This window comes from Panthera pardus, unplaced genomic scaffold (genome assembly GCF_024362965.1).
Source record: "Panthera pardus isolate Hobbes unplaced genomic scaffold, ASM2436296v1 HiC_scaffold_20, whole genome shotgun sequence".
NCBI lineage: Eukaryota > Metazoa > Chordata > Mammalia > Carnivora > Felidae > Panthera > Panthera pardus.
The window spans coordinates 43,592,535-43,609,996 of record NW_026526766.1 but is presented as its reverse complement, the minus strand read 5'-3'; the positions used below and the strand labels follow the sequence as shown (position 1 = coordinate 43,609,996).

Genomic DNA, 17,462 nt, shown 5'->3' with positions numbered 1-17,462 from the left:
AAAAGCTTAGAGCAATGCCTGGCACAGAGTAGCGTTAAATAAATTGTAGAAACTATGGTCAGGCCAGTAGCTATGAGCGTCCCTAGTGTCCAAATAGTAGTGTTTTTTTTTTTTTTTTTTAATGTTTATTGATTTTTTGAGAGAGAGTGTGAGTAGGGGAGGGACAGAGAGAAAGGGGGACGAAGGATCCGAGGCGGCTCGGTGCTGACAGCAGTGAGCCCAATGCAGGGCTCAAACTCACGAAATATGAGATCATGACCTGAGCCGAAGTCAGATGCTCAATTGACTGTGCCACCCAGGTGCCCCCAAAAAGTGGTTCTGAAATACTTTTTCCACTAAAAGAAATAGGGCTTCTTGGAGAAATGGCTGATTTCAGATTTGAAGCAGAAAATGTACAAGATGCTCCTTGAACTTCTTGCTATTCCAGATAGCAAGGAAGCCAATTTGAAGGGTTTCCCATTGGCTAGAGATAGGACGATTTGAACTTCAATGAGGATAATAATTGCAATCAAATATGAACTCCATTAAATATCTAAATATATCCCATTAAATATCTAAATATATTGTTATACATATAAACAATTTCATTGGTCACTTTCAGGGGATGATAGCAAACCAATTAACTGGTAAAATAAAGAGAAAGGATCAACAGTCTATCCTTCCTTGTATCTTTACCATGAGATAAACTAGACCATGAGGGAAAATTTCTATCATAAAAGTATTGCTACTAACAGAATAAAAAAATGGTATCTTGGTCAGTGTGGACTGCTATAATAAACTACCTTAGACCAAGTGGTTTAAAATGTTTATTTTTGAGAGGGAGCGAGAGAGAGAAAGAGTGAGAGTACAAACAGGGGAGGAGCAAAGAGACAGAGGGAGACAGAATCCGAAGCAGGCTCCAGGCTCTGAGCTGTCAGCACAGAGCCCGACATGGGGCTCGAACCCACAAACTGTGAGATCATGACCTGAGCCAAAGTCAGAAGCTTAACTGACTGAGTCAGATCATGACCTGAGCCAAAGTCAGCTTAACTGACTGAGTCACCCAGGTGCCTCTAGACTGAGCGGTTTAAAAAACAAACATTTATTTCTCACAGTTCTGAAGGCTGTAAGTTTGAGATGTTTCAGCACGATTGGGTTTTGGTGAAGACTCTTCCTGGTTGCAGAGTCCACTTCTTTTTGTATCCTCTGATGGCAGAAAGAGCAGAGAGAGAGAGAGAGAGAGAGAGAGAGAGAGTAAGCAGGCTCTCTCGTGACTCCTCTAAGGGTATTAATCCTATTCAGGAGGGTTCTACCCTGATGACTTCATTTAATGCTAATTACCTCCCAGAGACCCCGCTTTCTAATACCGTCACATTGAGGAATGGGATTACAATATAGGAATGGAGTGGGGGGAGAGGGAGGCACAAACATTCAGTTCATAACAAACAATAAATTAGAATTTTCATTTTGCAATCCCCAAGGAATTAATAGACCTAGGCATTTAGCATCAACGCCTGTCAATGGCATAAATGAAGCTATGTACTGCCTGAAACAACATACATCAACTATCATCTAGACTTGCCAAAGGGATCATACCTGAATGTCATCAATCCTCTGGATCCAGGTGTCATCTTGAAGGAAATACAGAAGATAGAGACAGAGAAGAACGTGTTGAACTGCAGCAAGGATGCAGTTGTAAGAAAACATTAGAAGAAAAAATTGTAAGGAAAAAAAGGAGTGGGGGAGGATGGAGGAAAGCCTGTATATTAAGTGATATTATTTAAAAAGAACCCAACCCTGTGAAAGACTGAAAAAAAAAAAGAAAAAGGTAAGGGAAATACAAATAGTGTCTAGAGAAGTACACTTAGGTGGTAAAACTGTAAGACAATGCAAAGAAGTGATTACTATAAAAGTGAGAATGGTGTTTATTTTTGGGGAAGTGAGGGGTTTCTGGGATGGCTGGAAAAGTTTTATTTCTTGTCCTTGGTGGTGGTCACAAGGGCTTCACCTACAATAATACATTAAGCTATTTTTTTAGAAAGTAAATTGGATTGCTGGCATGTAAATCTTGAGTGGATTGGCACATGAATTTGCTGTTTTCTGAACTTAATTCTCTGGCCTTTCCTTGCTTTATTTATGCTACCCAGTACCCATTGAATAAAACTCCTTCAGAAGCAGTTTCGATGCTTGCGAAAGAAGAATGCCAGTTGATATGAGTAGCTTTGGAAAGTTACTATTAGCAGTGAAGTGGGTATAGAAAACTTTGGGGAGGGGGTGCCTGGGTGGCTCAGTCGGTTAATCGCCCAACTTTGGCTAGGGTCATGATCTCACAGTTTGTGAGTTCAAGCCCTGTGTCTGGCTCTGTGCTAACAGTTTGGAGACTGCTTCGGATTCTGTGTCTACCCTTCTCTCTGCTCCTGTTCTGCTCATGCTCTGTTTCTCTCTCCTACAAAAATAAATAAACATTAAAAAAAAAGAAAAAGAAAATTTTTGGAGAAATTTTGTTGTAATAAGAAGTGGAGTAGTAGCTAGAAAGGCATTGGGGTCAATGGATTTTTTTTTTAAACAATGGAAGCACAGCATGTTTGTATACTTATGGGAAGAATTGGTAATGCAGGAGAGAATAAAGGACAGATGCTGGAGCAAACTCTTTGAGTAGGAGAAAATGAATATGACCTGTTGAATAAGTCAAAGGACTAATCTTAGGGAGGTGCACCTTGATTCATCCAGACTAATAAGATTAATATAGGCAAAGATACAGGCAGGTTGGTAAACTGTTGATTGAAGGTCTTTCCTGGAAGCATCTATTAACTAAGGACAAAAGACAACATCGAGAGGAGAAAGGAAGCATTGGACATTTAAGGGAAGAAGATATGTACAATTGTGTGGAGAGTGAGATTTAGGGTAAATAGGGTGGAGAGGGGCAGGCCTAAGAGCCCATTGGAGGTGTCATGAATTTTGAGTGACAGCAGGCATCATGGTTGTGTTTAGGGGCTAAGTTGCAGTTGTGGGATAGGCAGAAAACTGGATGCAGTAGGGACTTGGGTTCTGCCAGATAAACCTGGCAAAGAGAAAAAGGGGCCAGATTATTGAGAAGAGTTCAAGGAACTGAGAGGCCAGGACACTGTAAGGTCATCTAAGTGGATACTGAAATCAGCATAAATTATCCCAAGAGTAATGTGGGAGAGACAAGCAAGTCTAAATCTAAAAAATGAGGTCCAGCACCCAATCTTACACAAGACCTCTGGAAGCAAGAGTTGTGGGAGAAAGCATAAAATTCAAAGCAGCTGGTTTTAGTGAGGCAATAATTGCCAGAGGTGATAATAAGAAATAAGTATTATACCCCCCCCCCCCCATTTCCAGGCGCTGTTGTATATGGGGTGTGAGGGAGAAAACAGTCATCAGTAGAGAGGGTTGCAGGAGGAAGCTGTATACTTAGGGGAGAGCCAGATTTCTTACAGCAGGAAGAAGAAAGGAACATTTAGCATTTGAGGGCACACAAGATTTTACTAATAATACACCTGGGGCTTAGGGGTTAGATGTGTTTAGATCTCACAGCTAGTGAGGCAGGTGAAGACGGAACCCAATGCTTTTTCACTACACCGAGTCAGAGTCCTAAATCTACGGCTTTTAGCCAATGAAATAGACCTACATGAGCAAAAAGAATGAGAGATACTAAAAATCAGAAAGCGCGAAGCTGCACAACCCTGCAAGATACTTTTTGCAGTTACCCAAGAGCAATAGTCGCTGGCAGCGCAATGCAGTGTGGGTCTTGTAGTGTTTTGTCTGGGCCTGACGGAAAGGGAGGGAGAGAAGGGCGCTTTGCATGGCGGGAGATATAGTCGGCCGAGGAAGTCCCTCCTCCCCCGGAAGCCGGGCAGCGCCGGCGTTTACCGCCTTTCCGGAAGCGCGGGAGTCTTGGTCTCTATTACCTTAGCTTAGGCAGTTGTACCATAGTACCGTTAGGTTCTTCATTTCCCTGAGACTTTACGGCCGTTTGAGGTGAAATGGCTCCGGGCGAGAGAGGAACAAGCGGTGGCAATGGAGGGGCCGCCACTACCTCAGGCTGCCCGTAGGGAGGGAGCATGAGGGGCCTCTGAGTCGTTTGGGCCTGCCCTTAGTTCCTTTGCAGTAACACTGCCTACCGCGAAGATGAGCTCGGTCTGGGTCACCTCTTTCGAGAAGGAGCATCTTTGGATGTATCTGCAGGCGCTCGGCTTTGAGCCAGGCCCGGCCACCATTGCCTGCGGAAAGATCGTGTCTCACACGCACCTCGGAGTGTAAGGAGCCTCGGGCTGGCGGGGCGGGGGAGTCCGAGCCCAGACGCGTTGGTGTGACCCACCTTTTCGCGGACCTGGCAGGTTGATGAATCGAGCGGTCGAGCGGTTACTTTGTGCCAGCAGTGGCTACAAAGCCCTTGCTCCCAGTGGCTGCCAGCCTGGTGGCAGAAGCTAATAATTGTGGGACCGTGCCGGGAGCGCTTTGTCGGGGAGTAATGTCTGCAGTTGGGGCAGAACTGGAGGGACAGCTTAATTCTGCTTTAGTGTTGACGTTTGGTGGTCTGCGAAGTTGAGGGAGGGGTGGCAGTGGAAGGGTGTGGGAACAGTATGTTCAACGGCTTTAGGACTCAAGGGAGCCTTTTAATTTTAAGGTGGTTCTTTATAACTTTTACTTTTTGAATTAGCAAAAACTTTTTTCTGTAGTAAGCAAAAAAAAAAAAATGGTAGAAAAGTGTATTAAGTTGGATAGTAAAAGGACCTTCCCTACTTTGTCACTGGTATAATAGTTATCATAAATCTAAATACTTTATGTTTCTGTGTCTAAACTTACCAACTTTAGAGTATTATCTTACCCGCTGTAGGCCAAGAGAAATTTGAGATACATAGGCTATTTCCTGTCCTCAGTCTTTTGACTTTTCTGATTATTTGAGTTCTTAGAGTGGCAGTATTTATTTATTTATTTTTAATTTTTATTTTAGAGTGTGAGTGGGGGAGAGGGGCAGGGGGGGAGAGAGAGAGAGAGAGAGAGAGAGAGAGAGAGAGAGAGAGAAATAAAGAATTTCTTAAGCAGGCTGCATACTTAGTGCCCAGCTGGACTGCAGGGCTTGATCCCCTAACCGTGGGATTAAGACCTGAGCTGAGATCTAGAGTCAGACACTCAACGACTGAGCCACCCAGGTGCCCCATAGATGTCCTTTTTAAAATGCTTCAAGCATGAATGTACCATCAAATTTATTTCAAAATTTTCTTAAAGATTTTTTATTCATTTACATTTATATATCGTAAAATTCATTGTTTTTTTAGTGAAGTCATAGGATTTTCTAGTTTCTGTGCAGAAGTAGTTGTGTAACCACTTATAAAGTTAAACATATGCTTAACATATATGATCCAACAATTTCATTACTGAGTATTTGCCCAGAAGATTTGCACTTTGGAAAAATCATTCTGGTTGTATTACAGAGAATGAATTAGAGGGGGAATTAGAACTTTGCAGTTAGATAGGCCTAAACTAAGGCAGCAATGAGAATGGAAAGAAAGGGTGATTCATTCAGTTTATTTATTCAACAGGTATTAATCGAACCCAGTATTGGACCTAGATATACAGTGGTGAACAGAATAGACATAAATTTTTCCCTTAGAGAATGTCAGTCTAGTGGATGAACAAACCTTCATTCAACAAATGTCTTTTTTTTTTAATTTATTAGGCACATCGTTTAATGTCTCTAATTCTCTCTTCAAACAGTTTATCTAGTGAGTTATAACAGTTATCTCACAAAGAAGGCAAGATGATTAAATCATAAATAGGTACAAAAGGCCAAGAATAGTGCTTGGGAATATAAGTTCCCAATACATATTAGGACTTTTCTCTTTATTAGTCAACTTTGTAGATCTTTTTTTTTTTTTAATTTTTTTTTTTATTTTTTAAAATTTACATTCAAATGAGTTATCATATAGTGCAACAGTGATTTCAGGAGTAGATTCCTTCGTGCCCCTTACTCATTTAGCCCATCCCCTCTCCCACAACCCCTCCCATAACCCTCAGTTTGTTCTCCATATTCATGAGTCTCTTCTGTTTTGTCCTCCTCCGTTTTTATATTATTTTTGTTTCTCTTCCCTTATGTTCATCTGTTTTGTCTCTTAAAGTCCTCATATGAGTGAAGTCATGATTTTTGTCTTTCTCTGCCTAATATCACTTAGCATAATACCCTCTAGTTCCATCCACGTAGTTGCAAATGGCAAGATTTCATTCTTTTTGATTGCCAAGTAATACTCCATTGTATATCTATACCACCTCTTCTTTATCCATTTATCCACCGATGGACATTTGGGCTCTTTCCATACTTTGGCTATTGTTGATTGTGCTGCTATAAACATGGGGGTGCATGTGCCCCTTCAAAACAGCACACCTGTATCCCATGGATAAATGCCTAGTAGTACAATTGCTGGGTCGTAGGGTCTATTTTTAGTTTTTTGAGGAACCTCTATACCGTTTTCCAGAGTGGCTGCACCAGCTTGCATTCCCACATTCAACAAATGTCTTATTAAAAATTATAATAAGTGTCAAAGTGAAGACAACAGGGTACTATGTGAAAAAAATATCTGGTTTGAGAGATAAGGTAGGAGCTTCACTTGTGTTCGTTGAGGAATAGAAATATTTCAAGGACAAAAGTGTTGTTTGACATAGGAGTAAGCATGGGAATTTTAACTCTTTTTTTTTCAACGCCAGAACATAGCTTTATGTGTTCATAGAAGGAGCATTCATGTATTATTTGTCATGAATTCCAATGCCTCACAGCTCCTTTTGTAATTGCCTAACTTCTAAGCCAGTTTCTTTTTAGATTCTGAAAATAAGGAACCACCCAATTGAGATCCCTCAGATCATTGTTGAAAATGTATTATTGAACATGGAAATATCTCAGACCCCTGTTCTAAATGTTAAAAATATTTTATATTAAAATTTTTGTGGGACGCCTGGGTGCCTCAGTTGGTTGAGCCTCCGACTCTTGATTTCAGCTCAGGTCATGATCTCACAGTCTAGTGATTGAGCCCCAAGTTGGGCTCTGTGCTGAGCGTGGTGCCTGCTTGGTCTTCTTTCTCATCTCTCTCTCAAAAAAAAATTTATATTAGCACATAGACTATCCTTAGATATACTGTATTATGTTCTAGTGAGTTTCTGTTTTTCTCTTTTTTGATAATGTCTTCGGTTTCCTTTGAGACCTTTCCTTTATAGTTATTTGGTTCTTTGGCTTTTAACTTTTGTTGATACTCCAATGGCAAGCTGTTCTCTTTTGCACCCATGCAAATGACCTTTTTATGCTAGAGTAATGGGGGAGCACTCTCATAATTTCTTATCTGATAACTTTGGCAGGTTATTTCTTTTCCTTCTTGAGTGTAAACTTTATTGGGGGTGTGTTCCATTTCTATCTCCTTTTCATTTATTCAGAGAACTTAAATTGCTTTTTTCATTTTCCATTCTACTACTCTGCCTTCACTGCTAGGCCTTTGAAAAATGGTGGCTGTATCTCCATGCCAAGTTTTCCTTGTTTTGCCCTGGAAGTTGGCATAGTTAGCTTAAAATCCTACAGGTAGGCCATGGAGTGGAACACGGTGTCTGAGGTGGATCCTTTCATTCAGCAGGTTGTTGCTGTAGATGAAGTTCAGAAAACTCTCCTCCTCTTGGCTCTCACAGTTCCTGAAGCCTGAATTTTCTGTGTCTTACCAGACACCAAGGGTTGAGACAGGGGCGTGAGGAGTAGACATCCATTGTACAACAGTGGCTGATGACTCTGGCCCAGTGGCTGCCATAGTGCCCTTATGTTAACTCTTGATTCCTTACAGCATTTCTTACAAGGTTTAGTTTGTTGTTATTTTTAACATATTGTATTTTTTTTAGGCGTTGTCTTGATTAGCTAGGGAAGTCGGAAAAACCAAAACTTTAAAAGACTTGCCAGAATTACATTATATGATGATGGTTCTGGAGTTAAAATGTAATGGTAAAGACATTGGAATCGGGTCAGATAACATACTTCAAATCACTGCTCTTGCACATCCTGGTTATATGATTTTGGGTAATTTTAGCAAACCTCTAAATTAAAAAAATTTTCATCTATATAATGAGAGTAATCAAACTACATTCTAATGTCGTAGAATAATCCATGGTAAAGCAGCTAGCACAGTATTTCATGGTTGTTGTGAAGATTAGATGATTTATTGCCTGTAAAAGGCTTAAAATAATACCTGGGAAGTGATAAACTATTATTAGTTACTTTTATTATTATTCAGTAAATGTTGGTTTGTATCATCTTCACCATGTCATAGGCCATAGTTTTCTCTTTACCTAATTAGGCTTTCCTTTTTTTGTACGATATTCTCATTGCAGTAAAGGAAGTTCTACCAGTTTTCTTCTATTTGATCTGTACTTTCAGACTCAGAAAGTAAAAGTTTATTGTTTTTCTTATAAAAATGAACATGAATGAAAAATTAATTTGCCTTGACCTCTTGAAGAGAATTAAAAATATTAATTTGTGTTAAACTCTTACACAGCTTTTGATGATGTTTCCTTTTATTAACGATTTCTTCTCCCCCTCCCCCCCCCCCCCTTTTTTTTTTCCTGTTTCTATTTCTTTTTAAACTACTAGGAACATGTTTGACAAGTTGAATCGTGATGCCTTTCAAATCGTTTCTTATTTTTTGTTCCAAACGCTGGACCAGTCTCTCACCAAAGAAGTTTTCAAGTGAGTCAGGTTAATTTATTTTCTTTTTGTAGGTAGTCATTCTCTAATTTGAAAAGGGAGTATGCTTTGGTGTAAACCAGAATTTCAACTTTGGCCTTTCATTATTATTTTGAACGGATGTCACAAAAATCAGGTGTGAGTCTTAGAAATTTAGTGTTCAAGCTTTGTATATCTGAGTGATTTTTCTTTGGTACTTATCTTAAAATCATTGATTATTTCATGGATAAGATAGATTTTGTTTTAGAAAATTATTTCCTAACATTTTTCATAATTATAAGGCGAAACAGTTAATTGGTACCAATCTATCTATATGGCTCACTTTGTCCTTTCTTTGTTTTTTGCTGGATTACCCCCTGCCTTACTCCTTTTCCTGTAGGCAGTGTTACTTGTTTTATCTACTTTTACTTTTAGATTTCTGTAAATCCTTACTATTTTTGTCGGTGATATACAAAAGTGTCAAATGCTGTAGGTGAAAATCATTCCTATTAAACTTAGTCTCATGTTAGATACTGTTGAATATTAAATAGTTCAAGGAGGAGATAAAAATGTGAATACCCATTAACCTTGGTTCCAAGTTCTTTTGCATGTGATTTGGGTTTCCTTCGTCAGAAGAAGTGTTAAAATATGTTTTAATATTTATATTATGCCATTGTCCTCTTAAATAGAAAAGCAACAAGTAAATCATTTGTTTAGGCTTTGTTATTTTTGATAATTTATTCTTAATATTTTGTCTTCAGTTATGAGTGACCAGGAGAACAGGTATTTTTAAAACATTTTTTTGGAAATCTGTATCATTAAACTGTAGGGTTTTCTCTGCTAAATAAAAATAGATTTTCTGATTTTTTTTTTCCTGATGATAAACAAAATACAGCTCATTTTAAGCAATTCGAGAAATACAAAAAATGTAAGGAAGGAAGTAAAAATCATGCCTAAACTCACCAACCAGAAAATATCACTGTTGACATTCCAGCCTTTTAGTCTATTTATTCCGTGCATACTTAATTTTTTATATGACTATAGAATGTATTTTATGCTATAGATACATAAAAAAAAATTGCCTCAGGATACAAATTTATCAGGGGAAAGCAATAGGTAAATTTTAAAGTCTATTATTTTTGACTAAAACAAAGGCAAAACTTTTTAATAATTTTATATCTTGTTTAAACACAAAACAGTAGCACACACTGAGTATGATATGGATTATCTCTAGGAGTCAAAAGCTCTTATGTCATTCCTTCTGTACTCTTCTGTGTAACTATGTTTCTCTCTCTCTCTCTCTCTCTCTCTCTCTCTCTCTCTCTTTCTTTTTCCAGGCTTAACGTACTAATTTCTATATACCATCTTTATGCATTAGTGCAGTGAATCCATTGAGAGTGTGGTCTTTAGCTGATTCGTACTAATTTTAATGGTGATTCATTCCTTCACTTAACATACCTATTCACTGATGATTTACAGTAAACTGACCTTAGTCTTATAGTTATTTATAAAGAAAAAGACCCAATTTCTCACAAGTTGGTGTCTTTCTTTAGTTGAAATCTACAAATGTTAGTCTTGTTTCATTTAGCATTAATGTTTCTAGTGTAGGAAATAAGTTTCATGTTTAAAAATTTTGCTCAGTTTTTTTTTGTTGATATTTCTAATGCTTTTATATTTGTTTTTAAGGCTTTGTTGGCCTCCGTTTGACCAAAAAAGTGACACTGAATTCCGGAAACATTGCTGTGAATGGTTAAAAAAGATTTCTGTAAGTATTCTCTTTCTGGAAGATACAAACTTTAAGAAGTTAGAAACTACGTTAAATTTTTTGTTCTGGCTTTATTGAAGTGTAATTATACATTAAATTTTTGGAGGTGAAATCTTTTTATTTCTCTTACGTTCACAGTATAATAGCAAGGAAATATTTGTTAGAATAACACTTTTGGATGGTTTTGGTTAGTATTCTATTTCTAGGAAATCAGCTTTATTGGCTAGATGCATTGGAAATAGGCTTTTGAGTTCCTAGGATTTTATATCATAGTTATTGTTTAAAGAAAACTTTTTTTGACCGTAGATTATTTTAGCTGTGTCCCCACATAGTATCAATAATTGTGGCTTTATATTGTAATTATTTTTTGTGACCCAGTCCACCAAGAATTTAGAAAGATTCAAATAGTCAGCTTCTGGTTCAAGTGGACTAATCCTGTTCAGTCCTGTTATGCTACAAAAACAGGATGATATAAGTATAAAGGTTATTATTGATAAGGTCTTCAAATCATCTGATTTCTTTTTTCCATAGGCTGAATGTGGAAGTGGCTTTCCTCAAGTTGTTGGCTCACTATTTCTTTCTCCTGGTGGTCCTAAATTTATTCATCTGATGTATCATTTTGCAAGATTTGTTGCAATAAAATATATAAAAACCCATTCTAGAAGTAAGTTAAATTTTTAGTAGGATTTTTTTTGTTTTGAGTTTAAAATTTTTATTGTTCTTCATAATATATGAATCATAAAGAGATTTTAATACAACAAGGTAAGATAAAAACATTAATTTACCTCAAAAGATATATAGTTAATATTCTACCGGTACTGTAGTTTGAAAGTTTCTAATGAATATGAGTAACTATTCAGATTATTTTTGTATGTTCTAATACAGGGATTGGGAAACATTTTCTGTATAAGGCTAGATGGTAAATATTTTAGGCTTTGTGGATTACACAGGTCTCTTTCTCATGTACTTCTTTGTGTTTTTTTTTAAAAAAAATGCAACCCTTTGGGGTGCCCGGGTGGTTCAGTTGGTTAAGTGTCTGACTCTTGATTTCAGCTCAGGTCATGATCTCATGGTTTGAGTTCGAGCCCTGCAACAGGCTCTGTGCTAACAGTGCGGAGCCTGCTTGGGATTCATTCATATTCTCTCTTCTCTCTTCTCTCTCTCTCTCTCTCTCTCTCTCTCTCTCTCTCTCTCTCTCTGTTTTTCTCCCTTCCTCCCCCTCACCCACTCACGTCCCTCTCGCTCTCTCTCTCTCTGTCTCAAAATAAATAAACTTAAAAAAAGAATACAACCCTTTAAAAACATAGAAAGCATTCCTAGCTTGCTGACCTGACAAAACTAGCCAGAGGGCTAAATTAAACTTGCAGGTTATAGTTTGCCTCTACTACATTGTATTAAATGTTGTGTTGTGTGAGGTTTACTTTGGCTGCTATCAATGTATTTAATTTTTTTGTTAGAAATTGCTGTTGTAAAGGGATTTGATCTGTTTCCTCATTCATGGAAACAAAATATTTGATTTTTAAGCTAAGACCTAAAAAGCATTCTTAAAAGAATGCTATTTGTAGTTTACTTTTTATTTATTTATTTATTTATTTATTTATTTATTTATTTTTTTAACATTTATTTATTTTCGAGACAGAGAGAGACAGAGCATGAATGGGGGAGGGTCAGAGAGAGGGAGACACAGAATCTGAAACAGGCTCCAGGCTCTGAGCTTTCAGCACAGAGCCTGACGCGGGGCTCGAACCCACGGACTGTGAGATCATGACCTGAGCCGAAGTCGGCCGCTTAACCGACTGAGCCACCCAGGCGCCCCATTTGTAGTTTATTAAATATGCTTTTCTGTTTAATTGGTTTATGCTTATAAAACACGGGTAAGAAAGTACAGAAAAGTGGATGCGACAAAACCCCATCTGTCTTCCAATTTCTGCAGACAACCATTGCTGACATTTTATGTCATTTATTTTCTTTTAATATTAAAAAAAATTTTTATACATATTTATACATTTTAATTACTTTGAATAGGTAATATTTTTCATTATTCAAAATCAAAAGGTGAAAAAATTTATCTTTCACTTCTGTGCTCTACCTAGTTTGCCTTCATAGAAGCAAGCAGTGTAATCCACAATACAGGCAAATACATGTATAATATATATTTATATATTATACATATATTTATACATATATTCTTTTTTTTTAAATCCTAAATGGTGACATGCATTGGGTTTTGAATCTTGTGTTTTTCACACAACAGTATATATTGGAGATCATCTCATATTAGTTCATAGAGCTTTCTTCCTTATTCTCTTTTTAGAACAGCATATTTGAATGGATATACCATTATATATATATAGTATATGTATACATTATATGTATATATATATGTATTTTTTAATCTAAAAAATTTTTTACATTATATATATTTAATTTTTTTAATGCTTATTTATTTTTGAGAGAGTTACAGAGTACGAGTGAGGAGGGTCAGAGAGAGAGGGAGACACAGAATCAGAGGTAGTCTCCAGGCTCCTGTCTGTGCTGTCGCCACAGAGCCTGATACAGGACTTGAACTCACAAACCATGAGATCATGACCTGAGCTGAAGTCAGATGCTTAACCGACTGAGCCACCCAGGCACCCCACAGTGTATTTTCTAACTAGTCTTCTGTTGACAGACATTTGGCTTCCACCTTACCCCCCCTTTTTTTGTTTTGTTTTTGCTACAAAAACAATGCTACATTGACAAGCTTTATCCGTATATGACTTTGTGTGTATCTGTGTATATGCACGTACATACCCACATATACATGTATGGTGTGTGTGTGTATATATGTATACGTAATTCCTGAAGACTGCTTCCAGGGTCAAATTTCCAGATTTCTAATTTGCTGGTTATTATCAGATTGTTTTCTGTAGGGATTGGATGATTTATGCTTCTATCACCAGTGTACAGTGAATGTCTGTTTTTTCCAAAGGCTCAACAACATTGTGTGTGGTCACACATTTTATCTTTTCAGCCTGATAGATTAAAATGGAATCTCAGGGTAGTTTTAATTTGTATCTCTCTTATTATTTAGTTAGATTGAAAGTTGTTTCATATATTTAAGAGCAATTCATATTCTTTTTGCATTCTATAATTGTCCATTTTTCTCTTAGGTTACTGCTCTTTTTTATCATAGGAGCTCTTAATGTCCTTTCTCTGTGATGTGATATGTGAACCTTCTTTTTCGGTTTATATTCTTTGCTTGATTTTTGAAAACTTATACATGTGATCTTGCTGTATAAATATATGCATATTTAAAATTTAATGCAACATAAGCATTGCTACCAGTTTTTCTTTTAGTAGATGGTCTATTCCAGTTACATGTAGCCCAAACTATTTTATATGAAATACATGTGGTTGGATTTAGCAAGAGTTTACTGTGCATAAGACTTCTAAGCATGAGTTGTCCTGTTTCTGATTGGAAGTAATTCCAGTCAACATGTTCAGTCTCTGTCTACATTCAGTAAACGAATCCCTAGTTAAATATTTAGAAATTGTGGTTTCTTTGGAGTTAACACTAGGACCTGGATTAGTAGTGCTAAGTGCAATGAGGTGATCCCTGTTTTCCAGAATATGTATTGTTATTGTATTGAATCATCTTAGAGCAGGATGTGGACTCCGAAATGTTTGGACGGATTGTTCTCAGGATCTGCTTTGATCATTAGTAACATAGCTAAGAATTATTTGAGAAGTAGAGACTGGTTTTAGTTGGTTGTCCTATTAGTCTTACTAGGTAGAAAAATAAACTGATGGCAGCAAAGGTGGTGGTGTGATCTTACCTCATCTCTTTTAATTGATTTTCTTCCTTTGTTGTGAAAAGATTCTGTTAAGAGTAAGAAGTTCATGTATAAGAAAGTATTTGTTCAAGGCTATATCAAGCTGTGATAATAAGACTTATTTGGGACAGATGGACTCTCAAAGTTTTTAATTATGTAAAAGAACTTAACTTCAGATACCATTTTTAGTTGCCTACCTAAAAATAGGTTTCCTTGTTTTTGTTAAAATTAATTGTATCTTTCTTGTGTATGTGGCATACCTGCTTTTAAGGAGTTGTTAGTTGTATGAGTTGTTAATCTCTTAAAATGAGTAAATTTCAACCTTTTTGATATCCATTAGCTTTAAGTCAAAGTTTTCTGTGATCTTATTTGTGTTCCATGTAGATTCATCTATACATTTTACAGAGACATTTAATGTAAAGCCACAAGATATGCATAAATGCATTGCCAGATGCCATATAGCACGCAATAGATTTTTACATATTTTGCAAAGAGAAGATTGTGTTATCCGAGAGTATCAGGAAAATGCACAGTAAGTAATACTTTGATAGTTAGAAAATGAAATTTCCTTTCTTTTTGAGCAAATGTCATCAATATACTTTGAGTGGCAATAATCCATGCCTACCTCAGAATCTTTTCATTTTATTTTATTTTATTTTATTTTATTTTATTTTTTTAACGTTTATTTATTTTTGAGACAGAGAGAGACAGAGCATGAATGGGGGAGGGTCAGAGAGAGGGAGACACAGAATCTGAAACAGGCTCCAGGCTCTGAGCTGTCAGCACAGAGCCCGACGCGGGGCTCGAACTCACGGACTGCGAGATCATGACCTGAGCTAAAGTCGGCCGCTTAACCGACTGAGCCACCCAGGCGCCCCAGAATCTTTCCATTTTAAAGCCAGATAACTACTTCTTTTTAAAAAATGTTTTATTTATTTATTTATTTTTGAGAGAGAGAGAGAGAGAAGGAGCAGGAGCGAGTGAGCATGTGCGCATAAGCAGGGAAGGGACAGAGAAAGAGGGAGACAGAATCCCAAGTAGGCTCCAAGTTGTTAGTGCAGAGCCTGATGTAGGGCTCGAACTCATGAACTGTGAGATCATGACCTGAACGAAAACCAAGAGTCAGATGCTTTAACTACCTGAGCCGCCCAGGCACCCCAAAGCCAGATAACTTCTTCTTTTCTTTTTTTTTTTAAATTTTTTCTTAACGTTTATTTATTTTTGAGACAGAGAGAGACAGAGCATGAACGGGGGAGGGTCAGAGAGAGAGGGAGACACAGAATCTGAAACAGGCTCCAGGCTCTGAGCTGTCAGCACAGAGCCCGACGCGGGGCTCGAACTCACGGACTGCGAGATCATGACCTGAGCTAAAGTCGGCCGCTTAACCGACTGAGCCACCCAGGCGCCCCAGAATCTTTCCATTTTAAAGCCAGATAACTACTTCTTTTTAAAAAATGTTTTATTTATTTATTTATTTTTGAGAGAGAGAGAGAGAGAAGGAGCAGGAGCGAGTGAGCATGTGCGCATAAGCAGGGAAGGGACAGAGAAAGAGGGAGACAGAATCCCAAGTAGGCTCCAAGTTGTTAGTGCAGAGCCTGATGTAGGGCTCGAACTCATGAACTGTGAGATCATGACCTGAACGAAAACCAAGAGTCAGATGCTTTAACTACCTGAGCCGCCCAGGCACCCCAAAGCCAGATAACTTCTTCTTTTCTTTTTTTTTTTAAATTTTTTCTTAACGTTTATTTATTTTTGAGACAGAGAGAGACAGAGCATGAACGGGGGAGGGTCAGAGAGAGAGGGAGACACAGAATCTGAAACAGGCTCCAGGCTCTGAGCTGTCAGCACAGAGCCCAACGCGGGGCTCGAACTCATGGACCGCGAGATCATGACCTGAGCCGAAGTGGGACGCTCAACCGACTGAGCCACCCAGGCGCCCCCCAGATGACTTCTGAATAAAGTTTGTTTTTTGTTTTTTGGGTTTTGGTTTTGTTTTGTTTTGTTTTTGTTTGTTTGTTTGTTTGTTTTTAAAGGAGGCTGCACACTCAGTGTGGAGCCTAGTGCAGGGCTTGAACTCATGACCCTGAGATCAAGACCTGAGCTGAGACCAAGAGGCAGATGTTTAACTGGCTGAACCACCCAGGTGACCCCTTGAATAAGATATTTTAAATTACGAATACTGTAAATTAAAGTTTAGAGAAAGGGAAAATATTACCTTAGTTTAAGAATTTAGGGGCGCCTGGGTGGCTCAGTTGGTTGAGCGTCCGACTTTGGCTCAGGTCATGAAATCACGGTTCATGGGTTCAAGCCCTGCATCAGGCTCTGTGCTGACAGCTCAGAGCCTGGAGCCTATTTCAGATTCTGTGTCTCCCTCTCTCTCTGCCCCTCCCTCACTCACGCTCTTTCTCCCTGTGTCTCAAAAATAAATAAACATTAAAAAAAAATTTAAACAAACAAAAAAAAGAATTTAGTATCTTAAGTGTTTTTTCTTTTTATAACATGGATTTACATTTTTAAGCTGTAATTATAGTGCTCATTATATTTTGTATCCTTTTTCTCTTCATATTTCCTTTTGTAAATTTTTCCATATTGCCATAGTATATTGCTCATTTACTTATTTACTAAAATTAAAAAAAATGTTTTTAAAAATTAAAACAATTTTATTTTTTAATTTTTAAAGTGTATTGCTTTTAATATATAATGGTTTATTGAATATCTGTTAAGTAGATACTCCTTTAAGTAGGTATTCCATAGTTTCTTTAACCATTTCATACTATTTTATATTTAAGTTCATTCTGTCAACAAATTTTTATTTGAGTTACTTCGGTCTGCTGGGTATTGTTTAGCACTGGTCCTACAGCATTAATTAAGACAGGCAAAGTTCCTACTCTCAAGAAATAGAGTATGTTTAATTTTTTATGATTATAAACAACTCTAATAAGGTAACTTTTTAAATGCTGTGTTATTTGTTGTGAAAGCTAGAAAATCCTTTGAAATCACCTTGAAACTACAATGTCGTCTGTCTTAGGTAACATTTAACTTTAAGAAGTTAACATTAACTTCTATGTGATAGAAGCATTAGAGAGCAGGATGGTCTTACCTCCAACATTTTTACTTGAAGTCAGAGTGTCTATGAGCCAAGAAGTCCTGGTCCATCTCAACAGCAGCCTCTATGTTAGATCACTCTATAACT

The 17,462-nt window shown here is 37.5% G+C and overlaps 1 protein-coding gene and 1 pseudogene across 1 annotated transcript in view; one reads left to right on the top strand and one right to left on the bottom strand.

The window, feature by feature from the left end:
- Positions 1 to 3,800: 3,800 nt before the first annotated feature.
- Positions 3,801 to 17,462, top strand: part of HAUS6 (HAUS augmin like complex subunit 6) — a 34,130-nt gene continuing 20,468 nt past the window's right edge. Inside the window, exons 1-5 of the mRNA XM_053907975.1 lie at positions 3,801 to 4,259; positions 8,618 to 8,713; positions 10,376 to 10,454; positions 10,986 to 11,118; positions 14,654 to 14,801. Of these exons, the coding sequence (XP_053763950.1) occupies positions 4,132 to 4,259; positions 8,618 to 8,713; positions 10,376 to 10,454; positions 10,986 to 11,118; positions 14,654 to 14,801 (584 nt within the window). The 5' untranslated portion in view covers positions 3,801 to 4,131. The remainder of the gene's footprint in view (positions 4,260 to 8,617; positions 8,714 to 10,375; positions 10,455 to 10,985; positions 11,119 to 14,653; positions 14,802 to 17,462) is intronic.
- On the bottom strand, positions 7,098 to 8,028 carry LOC109247111 (gamma-glutamylcyclotransferase-like; annotated as a pseudogene).